We start from the raw sequence: 24,573 nt of genomic DNA, 5'->3' as shown, positions 1-24,573 counted from the left end.
TATATATCTGTAGTATCACTTTTCCAATTGCTTTAAATATTTCTTTATCAATCTAAGTGTGTTTCTTGTAAACAACATATTCACTGGGTTCCTTTTTAATCCATTCTGATAGTCTCTGTCTTTCGATAGGAGAATTGGGCTCATTTACACTTAATATAATCACTAATATTCTTCATTTTATTCCTTCTCTCTTGCTTATATTTACTATTAAACTTACTTCATTTTCTTTTTTCTTTGTATATACTGGTAAGATCAAGTTACAGTTTGTTCCCTTGTTTCCTCTTATAATTTCAAAACGATATGCTTTCCCACTCCATTAGTGGTTATGTTCTTTTTTAACACACATCATTAAACACATATTTTATTACTTTGTTCTTATTAATAGTAAGAATATACTATTTCCCCACCAAGTTACTCTATTCCTTGATACTTTCCCTCCACCCAATAAGGTAATACTTTTAGAATGTTTTTACTTCTTCCTCCCTTTCCTCCAATACCACCTCTTAGGTTTTGCTGAGAAAAACTGCAACTTTTACTCCCAGGCTCTAGTTAAGTGAGTCTCATTTATCTTAAGAGTATTTATTTAACACATACAGTACACATTTCCAGTGATTTCATCATCATCCAAGTATATTAATATACATGCCAATGTATATTACAAAGCTTGTGGTTCACTCATCATTTTCCCTTTCTACTTTACCTTCTCATTTCTTGAAGTCTCTATTCTCATTAATTTGTTATTTAGTTAGTCCTCTTTTCATTTTCTTCATATGGGGATATGCAGATGATAGAGTCTTGGAATCCTTTCTGCATCTCTTTCACTCCGGCAGGTGAACGATGCTTGGCTAGAAAGAGACTTCTTCGGTTACTTTCCTTTTCTCTTAACAGGTATAGATATGATTCCACTGTCTGATGCCAGTCCAATTCTTTTCCCATTGTAAATAGCTTCTTTCTGTCTGGAATCTTATATATTTTTCTCCTTAACTTTGAGATTCAGGAATTCTGTCAGAGTATGTTTAGCTATATGCCTTTTCTTATCAATCCTGCCTGGAATTTAAAGAACACTTTCAACCTGCAAATATAAGGCTTTATTCAGCTCAGGAAATATACTTCTATTAAATCTGGCTTTTCTCTTGTATTCACTCTGGAACTCCAATTAGATCTCTTGGATCTGTCCTCCCTTCTTCCAGCAGTTGTATCCATTTATGAGTTAAAAGGGCAGATTAGTGCTTTTCCTGATACTATCAGATCATCACAAATATCAGCTCAATTATCTGACTATCACATTTGGTACTAGAAGGCAGCCTAAAGAGAAACATAATAAAATACATATAATTTGTACACTGGATAATTCACTCTAATATCAAGTATAACATTTTCACTATGTTTTAAACTGTAAAAGTATAGTTTGAATAAGATCAAGTATTTAATAGCACAAAAGAGTGATTACAGTCAACAATAATTTAGTGTACATTTTTAAACAACTAAATAAGTGAATTGTTTGTAACACAAAGAAAGGATAAATGCTTGAGGGGATGGATATCCCATTTACCCTGATGTGATTATATGCACTGCATGCCTGTATCAAAAATAACTCATGTACTCCATAAATGTATACACCTACTATGTATCCACAAAATTTTAAAATAAAAAGTACATCTATTAAATATATATACACACACACATACACACATTTTTTTTTTTTTTTTTGAGAAGAAGTTTCGCTCTTGTTGCCCAGGCTGGAGTGTAGTGGCGCGATCTCGGCTCACCACAACCTCCGCCTCCCGGGTTCAAGCAATTCTCCTGCCTCAGCCTCCCGAGTAGCTGGGATTACAGGCATGCACCACCATATCAGCTAATTTTGTATATTTAGTAGAGGCAGGGTTTTTCCATGTTGGTCAGGCTGGTGTCAAACTCCCAACCTCAGGTGATCCGCCTGCCTTGGCCTCCCAAAGTGTTGGGATTACAGGTGTGAGCCACCATACCCAGCCAATTATCTCTATTTCTTAATGGCTTTCTAATAGCAATATATGTAGTTTTAAAACAAAAACTGTTCAGACAATGAAGGCAAAATCTCACTCTCCTACCTCTGACCCCACAGGCCTATCCCACAAGATAACCTGCTGTTCACAGTTACTTACAGAATCCTTCAGAAATTCTTTGTGTGAAAAAGGGGAAAACTTACTACTATGGGAGTATTCATAACTTTCTTCCTCCTGCCTACTAAAAAAAAAAAAAAATGCCAGTATTTGCACCCTGACTGCTTCCCACTGGCTATACTCCCTCCTTCCATTGTCTTAGTGTGTAGATAAAATAAATGGGAGGGAGGTGTGTTCTATGAGAAGAACCAAGGAAGCTGAGATGAGAGATTTATATCCAAAAGGCATAGAACTATTCACTACAGGCAGAAGAAAACAGAAAGAAAATGGGAAGGGATATAGGTAAGGCCTAGCAGTGGTAGAGATGTCAGGGAGGGTTCTGGTGAAAAGGAGGAGAGGAAGAAATACAGAGACAGAGGCTTTGGGGTATATATGGGATGTGAGAGTGGGAGACAGAATATGTAGGGAAAACCAACTTCAGCTTGTGCTACATAAAACACAAATGTTTCCTATAAGTTCTTTGAGGAATACTGACTTCTGAACATGAAATCCTCTGAAGCTGAATCATAAGGGGCCTAGAATCTATTCTGTTCACTCTATGTGTGGGTTTGCATTTATATATACATATACACACACATATATGTACATAGAGAGAGATGTATAGTAGTATATCAGTGGATCTATCTACACATATCCTTTCAAAAAACACACTAATGGATCACACTGTGAGTACTCTTTTCCTTGCTTCTTTATCCCTTAAACTACAGGTGGTGGCTCACATCTGTAATCCCAGCACTTTGGGAGACCAAGGCAGATGGAGCACTTAAGACCAGGTGTTCAAGACCAGCCTGGCCAACATGGCAAAACCCCATCTCTACTATAAATACACAAATTAGCCAGAAGTGGTGGCGCGCACGTGTGGTTCCAGCTACTCGGGAGGCTGAGGCACAAAGATCGCTTGAGCCCAGGAGCAAAAGTTGCAGTGGGCTGTGATCGCGCCACTGCACTCCAGCCTGGGTAACAGAGTAAGTCAAAAAAAAAAAAGTACAGATTGATTTTTATCCTATTTCCAAAAAAAGATTTGAGTTAGCTTACAACAAAATCACAGAAATATGACCTAAAACTATTAACAAGACTCTAAGGACAGGAACCAAGAAATATAAGGGACAAAGGAGAAACTATATTCAGATATTCTAACTAATGATTCCATGAAGGTAATATAAAATTCATAAGGTACTTTAAAAATAGATTCCTATGTAACCCACTGCCAAAAATTATTTTTGAAAGAAAAAATTAATTTTACTTAAGAAAGGACAGAACAATGAAAAGAAAATCATAGCCCAGAGCTTAAGACAGTAAGCTCTTCTTATTCTACAACTAGCAGAGAGATCAGCAGTCTTCAGAGTATCAGCAAAGGGATCAGCAGAGTTTCCTTTGTTTCTAAAAATAGGGAAACTGCAATAATCTGAAATAAAGGGTAATTTGTAAGCCTATTTTGTTGGTTTTCATAAATTCAGGTGGATTAAATAAACAGGCAACAAGCAACTTCAAACAAAACAGTGAGATCCCGCTGCAGAAAACTGTTTCAGAAAGACCTAGGAAACTCCATTTCTCACAATCATCTCCTTTCGGCCCCTCCCAGTGACCCTATCCATCTCGTCTCTCCAGTCTGGCCAAAGCAGCAGATTAAAACAGAATAATCTATAAATCTTTCTTCAACGTGGGGCTGTATTGAGTCAGATCCTATCAGTGTGAAGAATGGGGACCACGCAAATAAAGAAAACATTTTTAATTCACCCAGACTTACAGCAGACTGACTTTCAATCTTCTCTCCACTGCACTACCTATCCCTTTCATAGTTAATATGTACACAAAGTGGATGATCCAGAAATTTGCTATCAATTCTGTGACCTTCTCCACTCTGTATACCATCATCTCCATGCTCAGCCACAAATCAAACTCCCTTAGAACAAACACCCACATCCGAATATCCTGAACTCTAAAGTTCTCTGCCTTCCTACAACCTCCTTCCACTTTCCCTCCCCACTCAAACTTTCTGAATCTGTTCTTACCTCAACTATACCTTCACTACTCACCTCCACTATTCCAGTCTGTTGGCCCCCTCTGGATTCCACTTGACTCCTTACCAGCCTGTATCTAACTGTCGAGTTTTTCAACCTTACACACACAGCATCCTGAATTTTGTCTTCTTTCCTTCCCACACTGACTCCTTCTCATACCTGTCTGCCAATCACTACCTCTGCTGAAACCAACTGATATCTCTGTTTCTCCTCTCTGATTCCTGAGAATTGCTTGAGAAGTCACTTAAGTGATAAAGAAAGTACTAGGTGCTAAGAACATAGACATCTCAGTCTGAAACCTGGCTCTGCTATTATTAGCTGAGAAAGTTTTGGCAAATTCTATAATCTCTCTGAACATGTCTCCCAGTCTGTAAAATGGGGTACATCAAGTCATTAGGATGCTTTCAGCTGCAACACAAAACCCAAACAAAGGTAGCTCACTAAAAGTCAGTTCCAGGGTTAATTCAGGGGCTCAATGAGATCATCAAAAACAGAGGATTTTTCTTCTCTACACATACACTCACCATCCTTAGCACTTTGGCTTGGGCCTTAGGTTTGTCTCTTCATGGTTTCAACAAGGCAACTGCAATCCCAGACATCACATACAGAAACAGAGTCTCACTGAACAAGAGTGTGTTTCTCCCTATGTGTTTCTCTGTATTCGTGAGGAAAACCTTTCCTGGAACCATTCTAACAGAATTCTCATTGGCATGATCATATATCCATCCTTTAGTCACTGGCAAGGGGAAATGACACTGCCATGATGGGCTTTTCCACCAATCAAAATTCACCTGCAGGAGCTACAGAGGGGTTGATCTTCTCTGAGCACACTGCCACCAGATAACTGAACAAAAAGAGCTGTGATAGAAAGAATACCTGTTGGGTAGGACACCAATGTCTGCCATGCGGACAGTAATACCTACCCCACTGGGTGGTTATGACTATACTGGGTACATCTGCAAAGTATCTAGTGGTGCCTAGAACATAGTAGACATAACAGCTTCCAAATGCATACACAAATTCTTTGACATTGTATCCTTCAAAAGGTAGAGCTAATCCTACTATGCTTCAAAGTTAGCTGAATTCAGTGGCTTGGTTCTAACAAATAGAATCTGGCAGATAACTGCAAAAAACTTCCAATAATAAGTCATAAAAGGTATTGTTGTTTCTGTTTTGCTCACATGGATTACCTATTCTGGGGAAATCAGCCACCTTCTTTTAAGGACACTCAAGCAGCCTTTGGAGAGGCCCACATGGGGTCCTCTCCCCTGGATTCTGAGAACTTTAGACTTGGACTGAGATATACCATCAGCTTCCCTGGCTCTGAGGCCTTCGGACTTGTACTGGGCCATGTTACTGGCTTCCCTGGTTCTCCAGTTTGCAGGTGGCCTGGAGTGGAACTTCTCAGCCTCCGTAATTGCAGGAACCAATTCTCCTAATAAATCCCCTATCTCCTATTTATTCTGGAGAACCCTAATACATACACCAATAAGCTACATTAAATAATAATGTATATTATTTGCCATTGAGTAAAACCAATGCTCCTGAAATATACCCTGTTTATCTTGGACTTGGACTTGGGGTACTCCCTGCCACATCTCTAATTACCTCAGTTGACATGCAATGCTTTTGTGACTAATATGTCAAGCCATTTTATTTCTATACCTGGTTTGACAAGTACCATCAGTGTAGCAAATATGAACATTTGATATTAATCCTCCAGCTCTATTTCTTCTTCTCCTCCTTTGAGACGGATTCTCGCTCTGTCACCCAGGCTGGAGTGCAATGGTGCAATCTCGGCTAACCACAACCTCTGACTCCCAGGTTCAAGCAATTCTCCTGCCTCAGCCTCCTGAGTAGCTAGGATTATAGGCACGTGCCACCACACCTGCTAATTTTTATATTTTTAGTAGAGACAGGGTTTCACCATCTTGGCCAGGATGGTCTCAAACTCCTGACCTCAAGTGATCTGGCTGCCTTGGCCTCCCAAAGTGTTGGAATTACAGGTGTGAGCCACCACACCTGGCCCCAGCTCTACTTCTAATAAGTCTTTCTGTAAAATTTAAAACATTTCCCAGATCTTTCTTGAAAGTAAAATTCTATATACGTTAGAATACATTAGTTTCTACCAACTAGATACAGTCCAATGAGATTTGGAAGGCAAAAGTAAGGTGGAGACCATCTACTCACTGGTATGGCTCATTCTGCTCAAAAGGCAAATGGTGGAGATGTCAGGTTTTCTACAACACTTTTCTGGTGCCTAGTCACCAGCTCTGAAAATGGTAAGAGATAGTTGTGGCAATAGTGCCATGGTGGCCTCCTGATTCCTCACCTTTAAATTACAGCAGAGGTAGCAGCTACTATGCAGGTTAATTCTGCAGCATTCTGGAATTCATCCCCAAAGCCAGATCTAGAATCCACTTCTCCAGCTCTTCCACCAAATTTTTAAAAATGATTTTTTCTTTTTGAGATGGAGTCTTGCTCTGTCGCCCAGGCTAGAATGCAGTGGCACAATCTCGGCTCATGGCAACCTCTGCCTCCTAGGTTCAAACGATTCTCCTGCCACAGCCTCCTGAGTAGCTGGGATTACAGGCACTCGCCACCATGCCTGGCTAATTTTTGTTTTTTTAGTAGAGACAGTGTTCCACCATCTTGGCCAGGCTGGCCTCGAACTCCTGACCCTGTGATCCACCTGCCTTGGCCTCCCAAAGTGCTGGGATTACAGGCATGACCCACCGCATCCGGCCTAAAAATGCTTTTTTATAGAGCTTTTCATATATTCAAAAGTAGACATTCTCGTATAACACCCATCTTTCCTATTTACAAACTTATGGGCAATCTTGTTTCCTAAGTACCCACGCCCATTTCCTCCATCTTATTTTGAACTAAATCGCTGACATTGTATCATTTTACATACATATTTCAGCACATATCTCTTTTTTAAAAATGGAGATCCTTTTAAAAATACAGCCACATCATCCCTAAAAAACAATCGTTCTTTAATTATCAAGTCAATGTTCACATTGCCAACTGTCGTGTGACTGTCAACTAGTACCTAAAAAAGGTCCACAAATTGCAACTGGTATATGCTTATGCCTCAATGTGTAAGTTCTCCCTCCACCTGTGTGGTTTTATTTTATCTGAAACTTAAAGAAACTGTGTTGTCAGTTTCCCAGTCTATCCTGGTAACTGCATCCCGATGGTGATGTCTGACATATTCCTCTGTCCTCTGTAATCCCAATAAATGGGTTGTTGGATCCGCAGCCTTGATCAGACCTAATTCTCCAAGATGAGGGTGGATTCTCCCTGAGAAAATTTGTGTTTGCATTTGCCAGGTAGCTAATGGCCAGGACCTCTACCAATTCAATTCTCCGCTTTTTTTTTTTTTTTTTAACTACTCTAGGTGTTATGACTTCGGGCTGTTATTCTGCGAGGGCCAGTAGTGATTTTAACTTGTCAGGATTGACTGATTATTTGACCTCTTCCGCTCATGCCAAGACGATATTCCTTGCAGCCCTTCTGGGGGTGGGAAGGAGGGCGAAATTATTTTATTCATCCCCATCCCCACTGAGGACAAAGCTCTGTGGGGTGTTAGCTTTATGGAGTGTCTTAAAGTCTGCTGCCCTTTGTCATCTGTCTCTCCACCCCAAAACTGAAAACTGAAACTCAACATGAGTCAGGAGCAGAGGCACCTTTTGCAAAACTGCCTCTAATATTTTCACTTAGATTTCTGACCTAAGCCCCTTTTATCTTATCAACTATGCAGTTTTTAGTGTGTGTTTAATAATTTCATTCAGAATTATTTTGTTTCCCCAACTCTCCCAGTCTGAATTTTCTAAATAAGAAACGTGTGTGAAATAAAGATGTTCCTCAACTTACAATGGGGTCACTTATGTAATAAACTCACTATAAGTTGAAAATATTGTAAGTGGAAAATGCATCCAATACCCCTAAGATACGGAACATCATAGTTTAGCCTAGCCTACATTAAATGTGCTTAGAAAAGTTAATGTTAGCGTGGCTGACTCCGCTACCCATCACAGGAGAGTATCACACTGCATATCCCTAACCCATCACTAGCACACACAAAAAAAATCAACATTGAAACTTTGAAGGATGGTTTCTACTAAATGCATATGGCATTCACACCATCATAAAATTGAAAAGTAAGTCAAACCATCCTAAGTGGGAGACATCTGTAAATAGTAAGTCAAACCATCCTAAGTGGGAGACATCTGTAAATATATCCTACATTAAATAGGGCAGGCTGATGCAGCAATGCCAAGAACATGCTTTGACTAAAGTAATTCCTGCCATTAGCACTTATTAAGCTAGTCCATGTCATTTAGTTCTTTCCTATTTGAGGCTAGAACAGGATCATATAGAGCAATCCTCCCTGAATAAAATTCCCAAGCCGGGCACAGTTGTTCACACCTGTAATCACAGCACTTTGGGAGGCCAAGGCGGGTGGATCACCTAAGGTCAGAAGTTTAAGACCAGCCTGGCCAAAACATGGTGAAACCCCGTCTCTACTAAAACTACAAAAATGAGCTGGGCATGGTAGTGGGTGCCTGTAATCACAGGTACACAAGAGACTGTGCCACTGTACTCCAGCCTGGGTGACAGAGTGAGAATCCATCTCAAAAAAAAAACAAAACTGTGATTTTCTTTCTTTGATTCCTAACACTCAGAAGTCATCAACAAAGATTGTTGAAGGAATGTATCGAGAACTGATTTTCACATCATTTGCATATAATGATAAAAAATGATATGGCAGACACAGCTATTCATTCTTCTAATATCCATTCTCTTTCCTCCAAAAGAATATCAAATTTCAGCAGAACATGGCAGTCTGAAAAAGACAATTTCCCAGCTTCCCCTGCAGCTAGACATGACATGACTAGCTTCTGGCCAATAGGATGTAAGTAGAAGTATCCTACGGCAGCCTCCAAATATCATCTTTAAGACCACTGGCATTTGCCTTTTGCTCCCTTTTTCTTTGTCTTTCCTCCAGTAGAATATAGATTTGAGAGTCAGAGATGTAGCCACCCACCCTGGCCTAGGAAAATGAAGGCCATTATCTTGGGTATGGCAGAATGGTGAACTTTCCTAGAATCCCAAAAAAAAAAGAAGATTCCCAACAGTCCTGGAATTTTTATCTCTGGAATTTTATAGGAAGAAAAAAATTAACCTTTTACCTTTAGCTACTAGTAATTTGGAGTTTTCCAAAGTACCAGCTTTCATATAAAGGAAGAAAGCAGATTCATAGATGTCAGGTTTCAAAAAAATATACTGTTGAGCCACAATTCTCTGGAGAGGACAGTAGAATATTATCTCTTTATAAGTAACTATTCTTTCTTAGCACAAATGCAGCTGCTCTACATTGGGAGTCAGAGAACCTAGGTTCAAGTTATACCTTTGACATTAAACAGCAAACCAGTTAACTTCTCTATGTGGCTTTATTCATTAAATTGGGATAACACTACCTATGTAATAAAATTCTCTTGAGATTTAAAATATAACATATACAAAAGTATCATAGTATAAGTCACTATACACATAGTAGTTGATAAGAATAATTATAACCCCGGATAAAAGTTCTATCACATTTACACTGTAACCCCAATAACAAGTGCTCTAAATGTTTGTTGGATAAATATGTTTAAGTCCTTGCAAAATGAGTGAATAACTCTGCTTTGGACTCAAATACAAAGTCCAAAGGTCATTAATATTATTTAAAGTATTACTTGAGTCTCTAAGAGATTATTTTTATGAGGTGGAGTTTTGCTCTTGTTGCTCAGGCTGGAGTGCAATGGCGCAATCTCGGCTCACTGCAACCTCCACCTCCTGAGTAGCTCGGATTACAGCATGCACCACCACATCCAGCTAATTCTGTATTTTCATTAGAGATGGGGTTTCTCCATGTTAGTCAGGCTGGTCTTAAACTCCTACCCTCAGGTGATCCACCCACCTCAGCCTCCCAAAGTGCTGGGATTACAGGCGTGAACTACTGCCCCCAGCCTTTTTTTTTTCTTTCTTCTTGAGAAGGAATTTTGCTCTGTTGCCCAGGCTGGAGTTCAGTGGCACAGTCTCGGCTCATTGTAACCTCCACCTCCCAGGCTCAAGCAATTCTTGTGCCTCAGCCTCCCAAAAAACTGGGATAACAGGTGCAAGCCACCATGCCTAGCTAATTTTTTGTATTTTTTGTAGAGACAGAATTTCACCATGTTGGCCAGGCTGGTCGTAAACTCCTGACCTCAAGCAACCTGCCTGTCTCAGCCTCCCAAAGTGCTGGGATTACAAGCATGAGCTACCATGCCTGGCCTCTAAGAGATATAATTCTTAATTCTGATGTCAGTCAAAAGATACAGGGTGTGAAGAGACAAACCATAGCTAATCCATTTATCAGGTTCAAAAGTGGACTCTAATTTGCTACAGAAAATAAACTAGAAGAAAAGTTGTGGCACAGAAATAAAATTTTTATGGCACTTTACCCTGAAATTACAAAGTTACACATAAATATTTAAAAATATTTAAACCACTAACCTTAATACATCAAATGAAAGATTTCCTCACACTGGACTGTGGCTAAAGTACTTTATTAAATTAAGCATGTAATTTGCAAATGGCTTCATAAGAAATTTTAAAAGCAAAGTTATAAAACATTTTCAATTTAAAAAGTACAGAGTTAACAGCAAAATCACATTTTCTTTACAGTACAAATAAAACATTTTTTTCTGATATACTGCCTGAAAATTTTATAATATATTCTCTAACTGATAGCTACAATATTGTATTTTAATGAGAAGTCTCACAGTTAATTCATTTATTAAGTATAAGTTCATCATTGGACCATAAAAGTCAACTGCTCAACTTTAAGGAAAATAATGAACTTTGTCATCATATAATAGGAAGTTATAAAAGGCTCTTCAGGGTATAGATGTGTTCTAGCCTTGTTTCTCTTTTAAATTCTGTAAAGAAGCATTAAGTAATACTGTAAACTTGAATTACATTTTAAAAATAAGCACCGTTAACATACATTCTACATAAACTTACTTTACCTTTTAAATGACACTTTTTTGGCCACATAAACATTTAAATGTTTTCTTTACATGTAAATAAAAATAAGCAATATTTAACTACTACACCGAAAAATTACCAAACTTCACCTCATTGCACAATGGAAAAGCACTTGGAAAACACAGCACACCTTATTTTTGTCTTTTTTATACACATAGTCATTTTCTTAAATTGAGAGCAGTTAAAATATTGTCAGAGCAATTTCCTGAGTTTCAAAAGTTTCCAATTTCCAGCTCAGAAATAATCAATCTCACTATTATACATGTCCACTTTCTAAGCATACAAAACCCTTGAATTCAAAAAGAAAAAGACCAAAATAAAGGATGGAAACCATCCAGAAGAGCAGTATAGCTTTTCTTTTCAAAATATAATACTCAAGATGCTTTAAAGTCAAATTTTCTACCATATAATATATCCTGTATTTAAAAACCATAGACTTGCAAATAGTATGGAAATACTAACAAACTGAAGAAACTGTAACTTTAAAATAATGTAGAGAAATATGAAGAGCCAAAATATGAAAAAAAAAAAAAAAAAGACTTCTATTTCTGACATTGGAATAAGAGATGGACAGACTGAAAACACTGTTAAGCGTCAAGTGTCTCCCTTGTCCAACTGGACACCCTCTGGGGTTTCCACATTAGTTCTCCTTTTCCATCTGGCAGATAACGGTAAGAGACTACTGAATGAATATAATTATTACTGAAATCTTCCAAACTACAGAAGTGCTGTACTTTTAAAATACTAAGTTTACAAAGAACCATTCTAATGAGTCATGTATTGGCACAAATATACAGGCTGAGTGAGTATCTCCTACTTAAAATGTTTAGGAGCAGAAGTGTTTGGATTGCTGGGGTTTGTGGGGAGATTTCAGAATATGTGCATCATATTTACTTATTTAGCATCGCTAACCTACAAATGTAAAATCCAAAATGCTCCATGAGTATTTCCCTTGAGCATTATGTCTGTGCTCAAAAGTTTCAGATTTTGAAGCATTTCAGATTTTGAATTTTCTCATTAGGGATACTCAACCTACACCAACACATGAAAATTTTTATAATCTCCAAACTATCTTTGACATACAGGATTTAGAAATGGGTACTAGAGAAAACTTTTATAATCTCCAAACTATCTTTACCTTGAGCATACAGGATTTAGAAACTGCCAAAAAAAAAAGAAAGGAGGGATTATAAACTTTTATTTCATAATTATGTGTTGCTTAAACTATGCTAGATAGTGGGGTGGAAGGCAAGTTACAATTAAGCAACTTCATAAAAATACATATGATGCTCAAACTTTGCCTGTATATTTATCAACAATGCTTAAGATATACTATAAGATTTACCAAAATAAGGCATAATATTAACACTGATATAATAAACAACATAGCTTTTTTCATTTGGTTTTTGCCCACAGAATACCACACCTCAACTTCTGACTGCTCCTTCATTACTCATAATTATAACATTGAAATAAGTCTAGCTGAAGTGCCCAAAAGTTAGGTTTTTAAAAACCAGGTAAGGAAATATAAAAACACAGAAAGTGAGTATGCAGTTGCACACATTCCAATAACTCCACATTTTAGCATTGTTTTTCATACTCTTACATTAATTTATACATAGAAATATCTCATTTCATTAACAATTATAGTTTATAGTAAGCTGTCAAAAGGAATTGCTTTATTTTTAATGTATAGAACTGTTCTAGATATTATAAAAAAGTGTGCTAAACTGTTGGTATTAAACAAATTATTATAAACATAAGTGTGAATAATACTTCAAATACCAGTCAGTGATCATTTCTAAATAATAAACATGTATTTTTATTTTTATGGAACTAAAATTCAATGATAAGGCTCCTTATTTTAAAAGCATGCAATCATGATATATAAAAAAATGTTTTGGGGTTTTATTTTCATTGAAATGTTTGCTCTTTTGGAAAACCATTCTGGTACTTCATGATTCTTTTGGTACAAACTCAATCCTATAATTCCTGATCCAAAATGTTTAAGCTTAACAAAAAGCAACACAACTGTTTGTTAAAATTAAATTATGGTGAAAATTTTCTCCATTTCCAAAGACAAATTTAAGCCATTGTCTCATATTGGAAAATTATACTTAACCACATTATAACCTCCTTTACACAGGTTTAACTTGCATACTAACAAATTATAAGCTAACCAAACAACACAAGTTAATGAAAACTTCCTTTGAGAAAGTTGGTTCTTTTTTGAAATAAAAGTGAAAATTTGTAAGGATTCCTTTTATGATTTTTTCTTTTCTTTTTTTTTTTTTGGACACCGAGTCTTGCTCTGTCACCCAGGCTGGAGTGCAATGGTGCATTCTCAATCTTGGTGCACTGCAACCTCCGCCTCCCAGGTTCAAGCAATTCTCCTGACTCAGCCTCCCAAATAGCTGGGATTACATGTGCACACCACCATGCCCTGCTAATTTTTGTATTTTTAGTAGAGATGGGGTTTCACCACATTGGCCAGGCTGGTCTCGAACTTCTGACCTCAGGTGATCCACCCAACCTGGCCTCCAAAGGTGATGGGATTACAGGCATGGGCCACTGCACCTGGACAATTATAACCAAAATATTTTCTACATTTTTTTAAGTCAATATAATTTTAACCTACTGCAGTTTAAAAATTACATGCCTCAAAAACAAAGTATAAGTATTTAGTACTGTCTGAAATACCACTTATATAGACAGTTCTAGAAGCATTTTGATAAGGCAGCAACATCTGGAAGATATTTAACCATTTCTTTTTCTCTGAAAACTTTTCTGTCTATATAAAGTATAAAATTGCAATATAATCTCAGACCCAACTTTCTTCCCATAAAATGCACACAGAAGAACAGAACAAAAGGTAAAAGATCAAGATCACATACAAAGCAGAAGAAAGTGCAATAACATGTCTTCCTTCCTGTACGATACGGCAAAATAAAAGCATTTTATGTGTTTAGTTTTGAAAATAAAAAATATTCAAGTGTTTTTGTTAGATCTCCTTTTTTCCTTTACTGACCACTACTATGTCCTTTTTCTTCTTTTAATACCAGTCTTTGAGGGCATGAATCAGGTCTCAAAGCACTTTAAATACGTCTCACAAAAGACTTTTAGGACATTACTAAATGTCCCACAACAATTAATACAAAGATAACCTTTTCTGAGAAACAATCAGAGCACTTTAAACTTTAAAACTGTAGCTGATAATTTTCTTAGACATTTTGTAATCAATAAAATTTCTCTGTAATAGTTTTAACAGGAAATACATTTGCATTTGATTCATTTAATAAAAAAAAAACCTCTCTTGGATTTTGAAAAACATCGTAATTTTTTTGTTTCATACCTGAATATTATTTATAATAAAACACATGTTTAGGGTAGAATTACTTCAAATAAAAGTAATTTTAACCTACAAACCTTCATACTTCTAATTCAAGGACGTTTATTTTACTTTAGCATGACTTTCAAGCACCCTGGTTTAATTTCAGAGAACCTGCAGAAATGAGAAAAGAGTTATTTTAAAGATAAAAATTTCAAATTAGCTAGGGAATATACCTTGTAATCAATTCCAAGTACCTATGCTTAACATAATATTTACTACGAAAGTATTAACCCTTATTAAGACAATATCCAAGACTAACATCTACGTTTATGTTCATTTTATCTACAGTCAAAACAAATAATTTAAAACTGGGGGTTGATCCTGACTTAGCAGTTAGTATAACTTAAGATTTGTCAAAACCTGTGAAGCCTGAACTTTATTTTCATGAAAAAGAGTATGCTGTAGGAAGAATAAAGTCCTTGATGCATCATGAAACCACCAAGAAGAAATCTCTGATAGAAAGTATAAATGCAGTATTAATCAGGTAAGTCTGACTAATCTGGCCATGTGATGCTTTCATCTGTAGAGAATTTAAAGAAAGACTAGTCTCTAAAATAATTAATCTCAGCATGACAATGTTCCGGTCTAACTACTTCTTTTATAAAAATAATCTTGACATGTCAAAAATAATTTTGATATGTCACCTGTTTTATGCTCATAATTATGCTACCATTTTTGATAATGTAGCCAAATAATAACTTATTATGTGGCATAAAATAAATATGCTACACTGAAATTGGTAGGTAGGAGCTAATGATACACATTTGCGGGAAATCTATCCATCAACAGATTTTCCATGTTTGACTTTTTTTGTCATTTTCTGTTACTAAATAATTATCACTTAATGAAAAAGAACATTTCATATTTGTCAACACAGGTCATTATGGCATTTAACTTACGAAAACACAAATTCATATTAACTGGAACATTTTTGCTAAAGTTTAAACATAACCATATTATAACTACATTTCAATAGAAGCCCCCAATTCCATCCAAAATCCACAAATATTTATTTTCTTTCAAAAGAATAAGAGCAAATCTTAAAATATGATATATGTAATCTATTTTGCATAATACATTATCAAAAAAACACATATATTTACTTTCTTTTAAAAATTTAAATTTATGATAGAAATTTTATCAGATGATTATTGGCAACAAACACATTTTTCCTTATTTCTGGTTTACCAGACAACATAAATCCAGCAGAGAAAATTATATCATAATTTATCAACCTGTGGCTAAAATCAGATGATTAAATCTAGTTAACTCTTTTAACAGATCGTTCTGAGCACGCTTTTAGTGTTTATTTACCTAGCTATATTAGGACCATTGCCATTATCAATAACAGAAATCTATACTCACAGAAATCTCTGATACAGATCTATATGGGCAGTTGTCATTATCAATAACAGAAATCTACACTCACCTGAAGCTATGGCTTATGAGGTGTTTAATGACAGCTGGTTTGATGCGAGCAACTCCTCCCTGGCTGTGGTTTCCTCTCCCCGTAATCACAGACAAATAGGGCTTCCCACCATTCTGTTTAAATTCTGTTACAATAGAAATTGGGGGAGTTAAAATTCATTTATCTTACATTGTCAATAGAAAACAAACCTTAGCTATTCAAACACACACGAAATTATTTTCATGAGGATTTTGGGGTTTGCTATCTCAAAACAGTAATAGTGAGATAGAATTGCTATCTCAAAAAGCCCCCAAAATAATGTTTTAAAATACATAGCCTCATTGTAATCTATCCATCAAAAGACTTAAGTGGGACTTTTTCCTTTAGAGGGAAAGAGATTTCTGTGCACTACCAGAAGTTCTCCCTGAAATAATAATGGCAATAATAACATTAACAATACTTAACAACTATTATACACAAGGAGTCAAGTACTGCTTTAAATGGCTTATATATATTAACTAAGAATCTTCACAACCCTGTTAATTAAATATTCTAAAGCTATCAAGCTTTGTTCTGAATCATAGTTCCGACACTAAACAACTGTGTGACCATGGACAAGTTACTTAGTTTCTCTTATGCCTATGTTCTCATCAGGAAAATGGGATAACACAACTACTTTATAGATTATCTTCCAGTAATAGCTATTAGCAAATCCACTAATCACAGCATGGATTGCAGTCCTTCTATTAAAGATAATCAATTGTTAACAAACTTTTCCTGATAGTTCTTAAAACATCAAAGGACTCTGAGCCTCCTAAAAGACTGAAGTTCCATTTTGAAAATGATCTTGTGAAAATCAAGGATATACATCCTGAAAACTAATAAAAGCTGGAACAGAATAACAACAACAAAAAAACTATTAATGAGTTGAATTATTAAATTTAAAATACAAACATACACAATATAAACATTTCAAGGTCTGCTTATTAAATTGTGTTAATATTTCAAAAGAATACAAACAAATGCTTTTTCAAGTATCACATCCCCAAGATGATATTCAGCCTAGAATTTTAAAAGAATATGTTGCTCTTGCATTTCTAATTACTTGTCTGTTTATGATCTTCTTCTCTTTTCCCCATCCATTACTTCAAGCAATATGTTGTTCAAAATTCAACTGAGTGCTAGCTTCACAAGGGTATTCACAGTGCACAAAATTCTAGGTATATAGTGCAAAACCTTTTTACAGACTTTTTACAATGTTTTTTGCACTGTAACTTTGTGCACTATTCTTTACATATGTTATATTACATATAAAAGTTTGCTTTGGCCAGGTACAGTGGCTCACACCTGTAATCCCAGCAATTTGGGAGACTAAGGCAGGTGGACCACTTGAGCTCAGGAGTTCAAGACCAGCCTGGGCAACATGGCGAAACCTCAACTTGACTAAAAATACAAAAATTATGTGGGGCGTGCCTATAGTCCCAGCTACTTGGGAGGCTGAGGTAGGAGATGGCTTGTACCTGGGAGGAGTGAGCCGAGGTCACACCAACTGCACTCCAGCCCGGGCAACAGAGCCAGACTCTGTCTCAAAAAGGAAAAGTTTACTTATCAAAAAATAATAATAATAACAACTAAATCTCTAACCATAATTCATTCTCTTCACTATGGTTCCCTTTATCACTTAGGTCAGTCATTTATACCATATCACCTGTTAATAGTTCACTTATTGCTCTGAAAATATTTTCTAGTTCCTCAAGTAAGAGTTTAAAGGATGTTTGTTGCATGAATTAATGTATATGTTTAGTTTCCCAAATACAGGCTATTCTTGTTGTTTAACACCGTTGAAAGAACTGTTTAACTCATTTTTAAGCACACTCCAGATTTTTTATTTCAACTGCAAATATTTCAGTACATATCTCATAAAAGATAAGGACTCCTTTTAAAAAGCATAACTATAATGGCACCATCATATCTTAAAAAATAAAAGTCCCTTAATATCATTAGTTTCCAAAAATTTCCCCCAATTATCTCAAAACTATGTATTAACAGTGATTTGTTGGAATCAAGACTGAAATAAGTCTATACATTGTATTTGATTGATAAATTTCTTAAGTAACAAAGTTTCCCCTCCCCTGGTGTTTTTCTTCACAATTTATTGAAAAAAAACTGGATCATTTATCCTAGACTTTCTCCCTCCACCCCAACACCCACCCCCCGCCCCGCCGAGGTGGAGTCTCACTCTGTTGCCCAGGCTGGAGTGCAGCAGCACAATCTCAGTTTACTGCAGCCTCCAACTCCTGGATTCAAGTGATTCTCCTGCCTCTGTTTCCCAAGTGGCTGGGATTACAGGTGTGAGATACCATGCCCAGCTAATATTTTTTATTTTTAGTGGAGATGGGATTTCACCATGTAGTCCAGGCTGGTCTCCAACTCCTGACCTCAAGTGCTCTGCCTGCCTCAGGCTTCCAAAGTGCTGGGATTACAGGCATGAGCCACCGCACCCAGCCTATCCTAGATTTTCACAGTCTGGACTTCGCTGACTGTACTCCTATGGTGTTGTTTAACACGTTCCTCTGTCTCCTGTAAATCCCTATAAAATAGTAGTCAGTTCTAAAGGTTTGATCTGCTCCTAGTTTGATTTTGGGGCAAAAATACTTCATAGGTAGCATTATATATTTCAATCAGAAGGGACATAAGGTCAAGATGTCTCTCTTTTTTAAAAAATTCATTTCCAATTTTAACAGTCCTTCATCAGGACAAAAAGCAATGCAGGTCAGAGCCACAATCTTCCATTGGACACATTTCTATTCAACAATACTGCCATCTAGTGTTGACTGACGGTAACTACAGGCTACTACAGGTGGCAACACGTGCTAGGAGATGGGCCTTGGCTTCCAGAAAGGATCTGCATCTTGGGTCTGACCAAGTGTCACCTTGGGCAAATTATTTAACTCTTTTTTCTTCAAACAGTTTTTTTAATTGAGATAAATTCACATAACATAAAACTAACCATTTTGAAATATGCAATTAAGGATTTTAGCATATTCACCATGTTTGTTGTGCAACCAACACAATTCCAGAACATTCCATCATTTCACAAAGAAATTCTGTGCCTCTTAGCAGTCACTGCCCATATTCTCCCCATTCCGGTCCCAGCAACCACTAATCTACTTTTTGTCTCTCTAGATTTACATACTCCGAACAATTGGTAAAAATGAAATCATACAACATATGGCTTTTTATCTGTCTTCATCTTTCACAAAGCATAATGTTTACAAGGTCCATCTGTGCTGGAGCATGTATCAGTACTTCATTTCTCTACATGGCTAAATTAAATTTCATTGTATAGATTTACCACATTTTGTTTCTGTGTTCATCAGTTAATGAACATATAGGTTATTCCCACTTTTTGGCTGTTGCAGAAATTCATATTCAAGCTTCTGTAAAGACATATTGTATTTTTGTTTCTGTTTTTTTTGTTGTTTGTTTTTGTTTGTGTTTTTTTGAGACAGCTTCACTCTCGCTGCCCAGGTTGGAGTGCAATGGTGTGATCTTGGCTGACTGCAACCTCTGCCTCCCAGGTTCAAGAGATTCTCCTGCCTCGGCCTCCCAAGTAGCTGGGATTACAGGCGCTCACCACCATACTCAGCTAATTTTGTATTTTTAGTAAAGACAGGGTTTCTCCATGTTGGTCAGGCTGGTCTCGAACTCCTGACCTAGGTGATCCACCCGCCTCAGGCTCCAAAAGTGCTGGGATTACAAGCGTGAGTCATCACACCCAGCCTATTTTCCATTTCAATAAATTTTTTAAGTAATCAGTTTCCTCTGCTACAAAATGAGATGAAACAGTATAGAGGTTCCTCAAAAAATTTAAAATAAACCTACTGTGTATGACCCAGCAATCCCACTTCTGAGCATACATCCAAAGAAAACAAAATCAGTATCTTAAGAGATAGCTACACTTCCATGTTCACTGAAGCATTATTCACAACAGCCAAGAGGTGAAAACAACCTAATGTAAATCAACAAATAAATGGGTAAGGAAAAAAAAATGATATAGACACAATGGAATATTATTCAACAATAAAAAAGGGACCAGGCATGGTGGCTCAGGCCAGGTGTGGTAGCTCACATCTGTAATCCCAGCACTTTGGAAGGCTAAGGTGGGAGGATCACTTGAGCCCAAGAGTTCAAGACCAGCCTAGGCAATACATTGAGATGTCCTATTTCTTTTAAACAAAAATAAAAAATTAAAAACTTTTAAAAAGGGAAAAATCCTGCCATTTGCAACAATACAGATACAGCTGGAGGGCATTATACTAAATGAAACAAGCCAGACACTGAAAGATAAATCCTGTATGATCTCACGTATTTGTGGAACCTAAAAAGGCCAAACATATAGAAACAAAATAGAATGGTAGTTGCCAGGGGCCAGGGAGTGGAGGAAATGAAAGGCTGGTCAAAGGGTACAAGCTTTCAGTTCTAAAAAAAATACATTCTGGTGAGCTAATGTGTAGCATGGTTAATTATATTTAATAGCACTATTATCATATACTTGAAATTTGCTACCAGAGTAAGTCCTAAATGTTCTCATTCCACACACACAAAATGGTAACAATAATAGGTGATGTATGTGCTAAATTACTTCACTGTGGTAATCACTTCACAATGTATACATTTATCAAATCATCACATTGCATACTTTAAATATAAACAATCTTATTTGTCAAAAAAAATGAGAGGAATACCTATTGTTAGTCATTCATTCAAAAACTTTTTGAGTGTTGAAGGAAAAGCACTATATACAATAATTCAATAATCAATACTGGCTCATTTCTTGGCCAAAAAGACAGACCTTTAATAACCAATTATACAATAAGCTTTTATAAACACCGTGAGAAGTAGGAGTACTATGAGAAGCTATTAACAGGGAGCCTAACTAGGATGGGGGTCAAGACTGATAGTGTAGTTAAACATACAGAAAAGGAGGAAAAGCACGGGATGAGACTGGAGAGGTGGGCAAGAGACAAGGGATTTTAGAATTTATCCTAATGCTTTTTCAGAGTCCGATCGTAGCTAAGAAATCAAACAATATGATCAATGATGGGACAAACTGACCACTTCTATCCCTTGATGTGTTCACCAAGGCTAACTTAATATCACCTAACAGTGTTTTTACCCAAAAATATTTTAAACTGAATCTAATCACAAGGAAACAATCAGACAAGTGACAGTAGGACAATTTACCCTATGATGATGAAAAGTAAACAAGATGCTAAACCAACAAAATACTTTAATGTATGTGAAGTACGTAACATTGAATTGAGGCTCATCCAAAGTCCTGGGAAAAGTTTGAACTTAGATGACAAGCTGGCAGTGGTCTTTCCTATTAACCTGCAAAGGCAAGACACAAGCAGAAAAGAAGGGGGCACGGCCACACGGCAAATACTTAGAAATTCTGCCTTTTGTGATCACTGTAAAAATCCTATCACCTTATTTACTTCTGTATTTTATCAAACATCTACTGAAAAATTAAAATCCAAGAAATATCTATTAAGTTTAATAAACGTCTATTGTACAAAGATATGTAATATTCCTGAAAGGTCTCATTTATAAGTCAGAGAGGATTCGCAGATTACACCATGCCCTCCCTCTAATAAATACAACACAGGAATACAAATGAAGAAAATGTTAATCGTCATACCAATGAGGATCCTTTTCCAAGAAGGTCCTCTTGAAGAATGACTAACACAAATGTTTACAATGTTGCACAGATATCCTCAGCCTACATATTCAGACTCTCCTGAATTTGCCAGTTATACCAATATAAGCAAAGACATATATTCTATTGAAAACTTGTGATTACCACAGTCCTACCTTCAGTCTTCTTCTCTAAAACTTTCATCAAATGATCTAGAGCTTCCTCCACATGCAGCCCATGGAGGTCTAAAACATTCTGTGGCAGCAGTGAGGCATTGACTTTCTCAAAGATCTCCACAGCAGCAAGGTGATTGGCTTCTTTCATCTTCAGTTCATGAAGAGTACCCTAAAATCATAAACATATCACCAAGGGACACTTTTGATATTTGCTACTTGGGTGATGAGAAAATTAATAGTGCCCCAAATAAAAAGGCCAGGAGAAAAAAGGGAAAAATAAATCTAAAATCTTAATGCATTGAGTTTAATATACAATAATGCACCAAAATTTAGGTAAATTTCAATGTATTAATAATGTAGTCCTGGCTGGGTGCAGTGGCTCATGCCTGTAATCTCAGCACTTTGGGAGGCCAAAGCAGGCGGATCACAAGGTCAGGAGCTTGAGACCAGCCTGGCCAACATAATGAAACTCCATCTCTACTAAAATTACAAAAAATTAGCTTGGCGTGGTGGCAGGCACCTGTAATCCAGCTACTTGGGAGGCTGAGGCAGGAGAATCACTTGAACCCAGGAGGCAGAGGTTGCAGTGAGCCAAGATCATACCACTGCACTCCAGCCCAGGTGACAATGCAAGAATATCTCTAAATAAATAATAATAATAATGCAGTACTTAAACTACTGAGTCATTCTTTCTAACATATTTTCTGAACCAAAAGTCGTAAAAGTGGGAAACTTAACTAAACACAATCCCCATCTGTGACAGTTAATTTTAGGTATCAATTTGACTGGACTGAGGAATACCTAGATGGCTGGTGAAGCATCGTTTCTGGGTGTGTCTGAGTGTGTTTCCAGAGAAGACTGACGTGTGTGTCAGTGGACAGAAAGAAGATCTGCCCTCCATGTGGGCAACTAGGGGCTGGCTAGGATACCAACCATGTGGGCAGCTGGGGGCTGGCTAGGACAAACAGGCAGATGTTCTCTTCTTGCCTTTGGAATTCAGACTCCACGTTCTTCAGCTTTTAGACTGTGGGACCCACACCAACTGCCTCTCGGTGGGTCTTGAGTGTTTGGTCCTGGACTGGGGACTGCACTGTCAGTATCCTTGGTTCTGAGGCTTTGAGCTTTGACTGCATTACACTCCTGGCTTTAAGCCATGCTACTGAATTCTTTGGTTCTCTGGCTTACAGCTGGTCTATTATGGGACTTCTCCACCTCTGTGATTGTGAGAGCCAATTCCCCCTAATAAATTCTTTTTCATATATCCTACTGGTCTGTCTCTCTAGAGAACTCTAATACACTATTTCAAGAAGGAACCATTGGTTTATTTACTTTTTTTTTGTTTTTGCTTTTAAAACCACTGGTTTATTATTTGTGTATGCTTCGATAATGCTGGGTCTCATCTTGGTCACCTTCAACATCTTATAGTTACTTACCCTAGAAGCTATCCCCCAAGGACTACAGTGAGAGGTCACAGGGCTACAGCAGTTTGATACTCTTCTCTGCTCAAACACAAAGAAGTAACCCATATGGAAACACAAACATAAAAATTTAAGCAGACTCCTTGCTGGCCATGGTACCTCACGCCTATAATCCCAGTACTTTGGGAGGCTGAGATGGGAGGATTGCTTGAGCACAGGAGTTCATGACCAGCCTGGACAACATAATAAGTAAGACCCCATCTCTCCAAAAAATACAAAAATTAGCTTGTCCTGGTGGTGCGTGCCTGTAGTTCCAGCTATTTGGGAGGCTGACACAGGAGGATCACCTGAGCCCGGGAGGTGAAGGCTGCAGTGAGCTGAGACTGCACCACTACACTCCAGCCTGCGCAACAGAGCAAGACCTTATCTTTAAAAAAAAAGAAAAGAAAAAAAAAGCAGCTTCCTTATAAAACCATGTCAAATGACCCCAGGTAGAAATTTTACTTCCCTAAAAAATATTAATGTCATTTTTCTACTATGAAAGTGATATATTACTAAAAATTTCAACATGATAGAAGGCACAAAACCCCTTTAATCCCACTCTGAGATGGTCAGTATTAATATTCTGCTGCCAGAAATATGGACTGTCAGAATAAACTGTAATTCCACTTAAGCAGTAAATGCAAAAGCAACCACAGAAGCTGAACATTTCAAATGTTCAAAACAGCAGGAGATTAAATTCCCAGGACCATACATTTCTTAGGATACCTCATTTATGTCACTTATATAACCACTACATTCCCCAGAGTAACTTAATCTATTAACAATATGGGTGTTATCTGCTTCAAGATTATTTAGTTATTATAACTGACAAAGAAAAAAATATATAATCAGTTTTCCACTTTACCTGCTGGGCATAAAAGGTGGCAACATGTTTTTTCCCTATCCGATAAGCTTCTTTGGCCTTGCTGTAACACTCCATCCTCTTCTGTTGGTGAAGGAAAGCCTCTGCCCTGTAGTCATCATAGTCTGGGTACTCAAAGTCTTGGAAAGACAGTTCACTTGGTGTTTCTTCATTCTCTTTCAATTTATTTGGCTATAAGATTTTAAACAATAAGTAATACACACACAGTTTAAAAAACTAATGCCTTATACCTTCACTCAACGCACATGAAAACTGGGCTCTCATATATTTTCATCTCTCTGCTCAGGAAACAGA

At 37.0% G+C, this 24,573-nt stretch overlaps 1 protein-coding gene across 5 annotated transcripts in view; it reads right to left on the bottom strand.

The window, feature by feature from the left end:
- Positions 1–544: 544 nt before the first annotated feature.
- The window catches only part of N4BP2 (NEDD4 binding protein 2), a 99,159-nt gene continuing 75,130 nt past the window's right edge, over positions 545–24,573 (bottom strand). For 4 of the 5 annotated variants that reach the window (XM_064366525.1, XM_064366514.1, XM_064366512.1 and 1 more), the window contains 4 exons: positions 24,262–24,450; positions 21,937–22,105; positions 16,081–16,204; positions 545–14,762 (listed from right to left, as the gene is read on the bottom strand). In XM_064366525.1, coding sequence (XP_064222595.1) covers positions 14,717–14,762; positions 16,081–16,204; positions 21,937–22,105; positions 24,262–24,450 — 528 coding nt within the window. In that variant the 3' untranslated portion in view covers positions 545–14,716. The remainder of the gene's footprint in view (positions 14,763–16,080; positions 16,205–21,936; positions 22,106–24,261; positions 24,451–24,573) is intronic. The other variant, XM_064366518.1, reaches the window with a different exon arrangement.

The sequence above is a fragment of the Aotus nancymaae genome, unplaced genomic scaffold, assembly GCF_030222135.1.
Source record: "Aotus nancymaae isolate 86718 unplaced genomic scaffold, 86718_ANA_hifiasm-v0.15.2.pri h1tg000006l, whole genome shotgun sequence".
In the NCBI taxonomy this organism is placed as follows: Eukaryota; Metazoa; Chordata; class Mammalia; order Primates; family Aotidae; genus Aotus; species Aotus nancymaae.
This window is presented reverse-complemented; position numbering and strand designations above follow the sequence as displayed.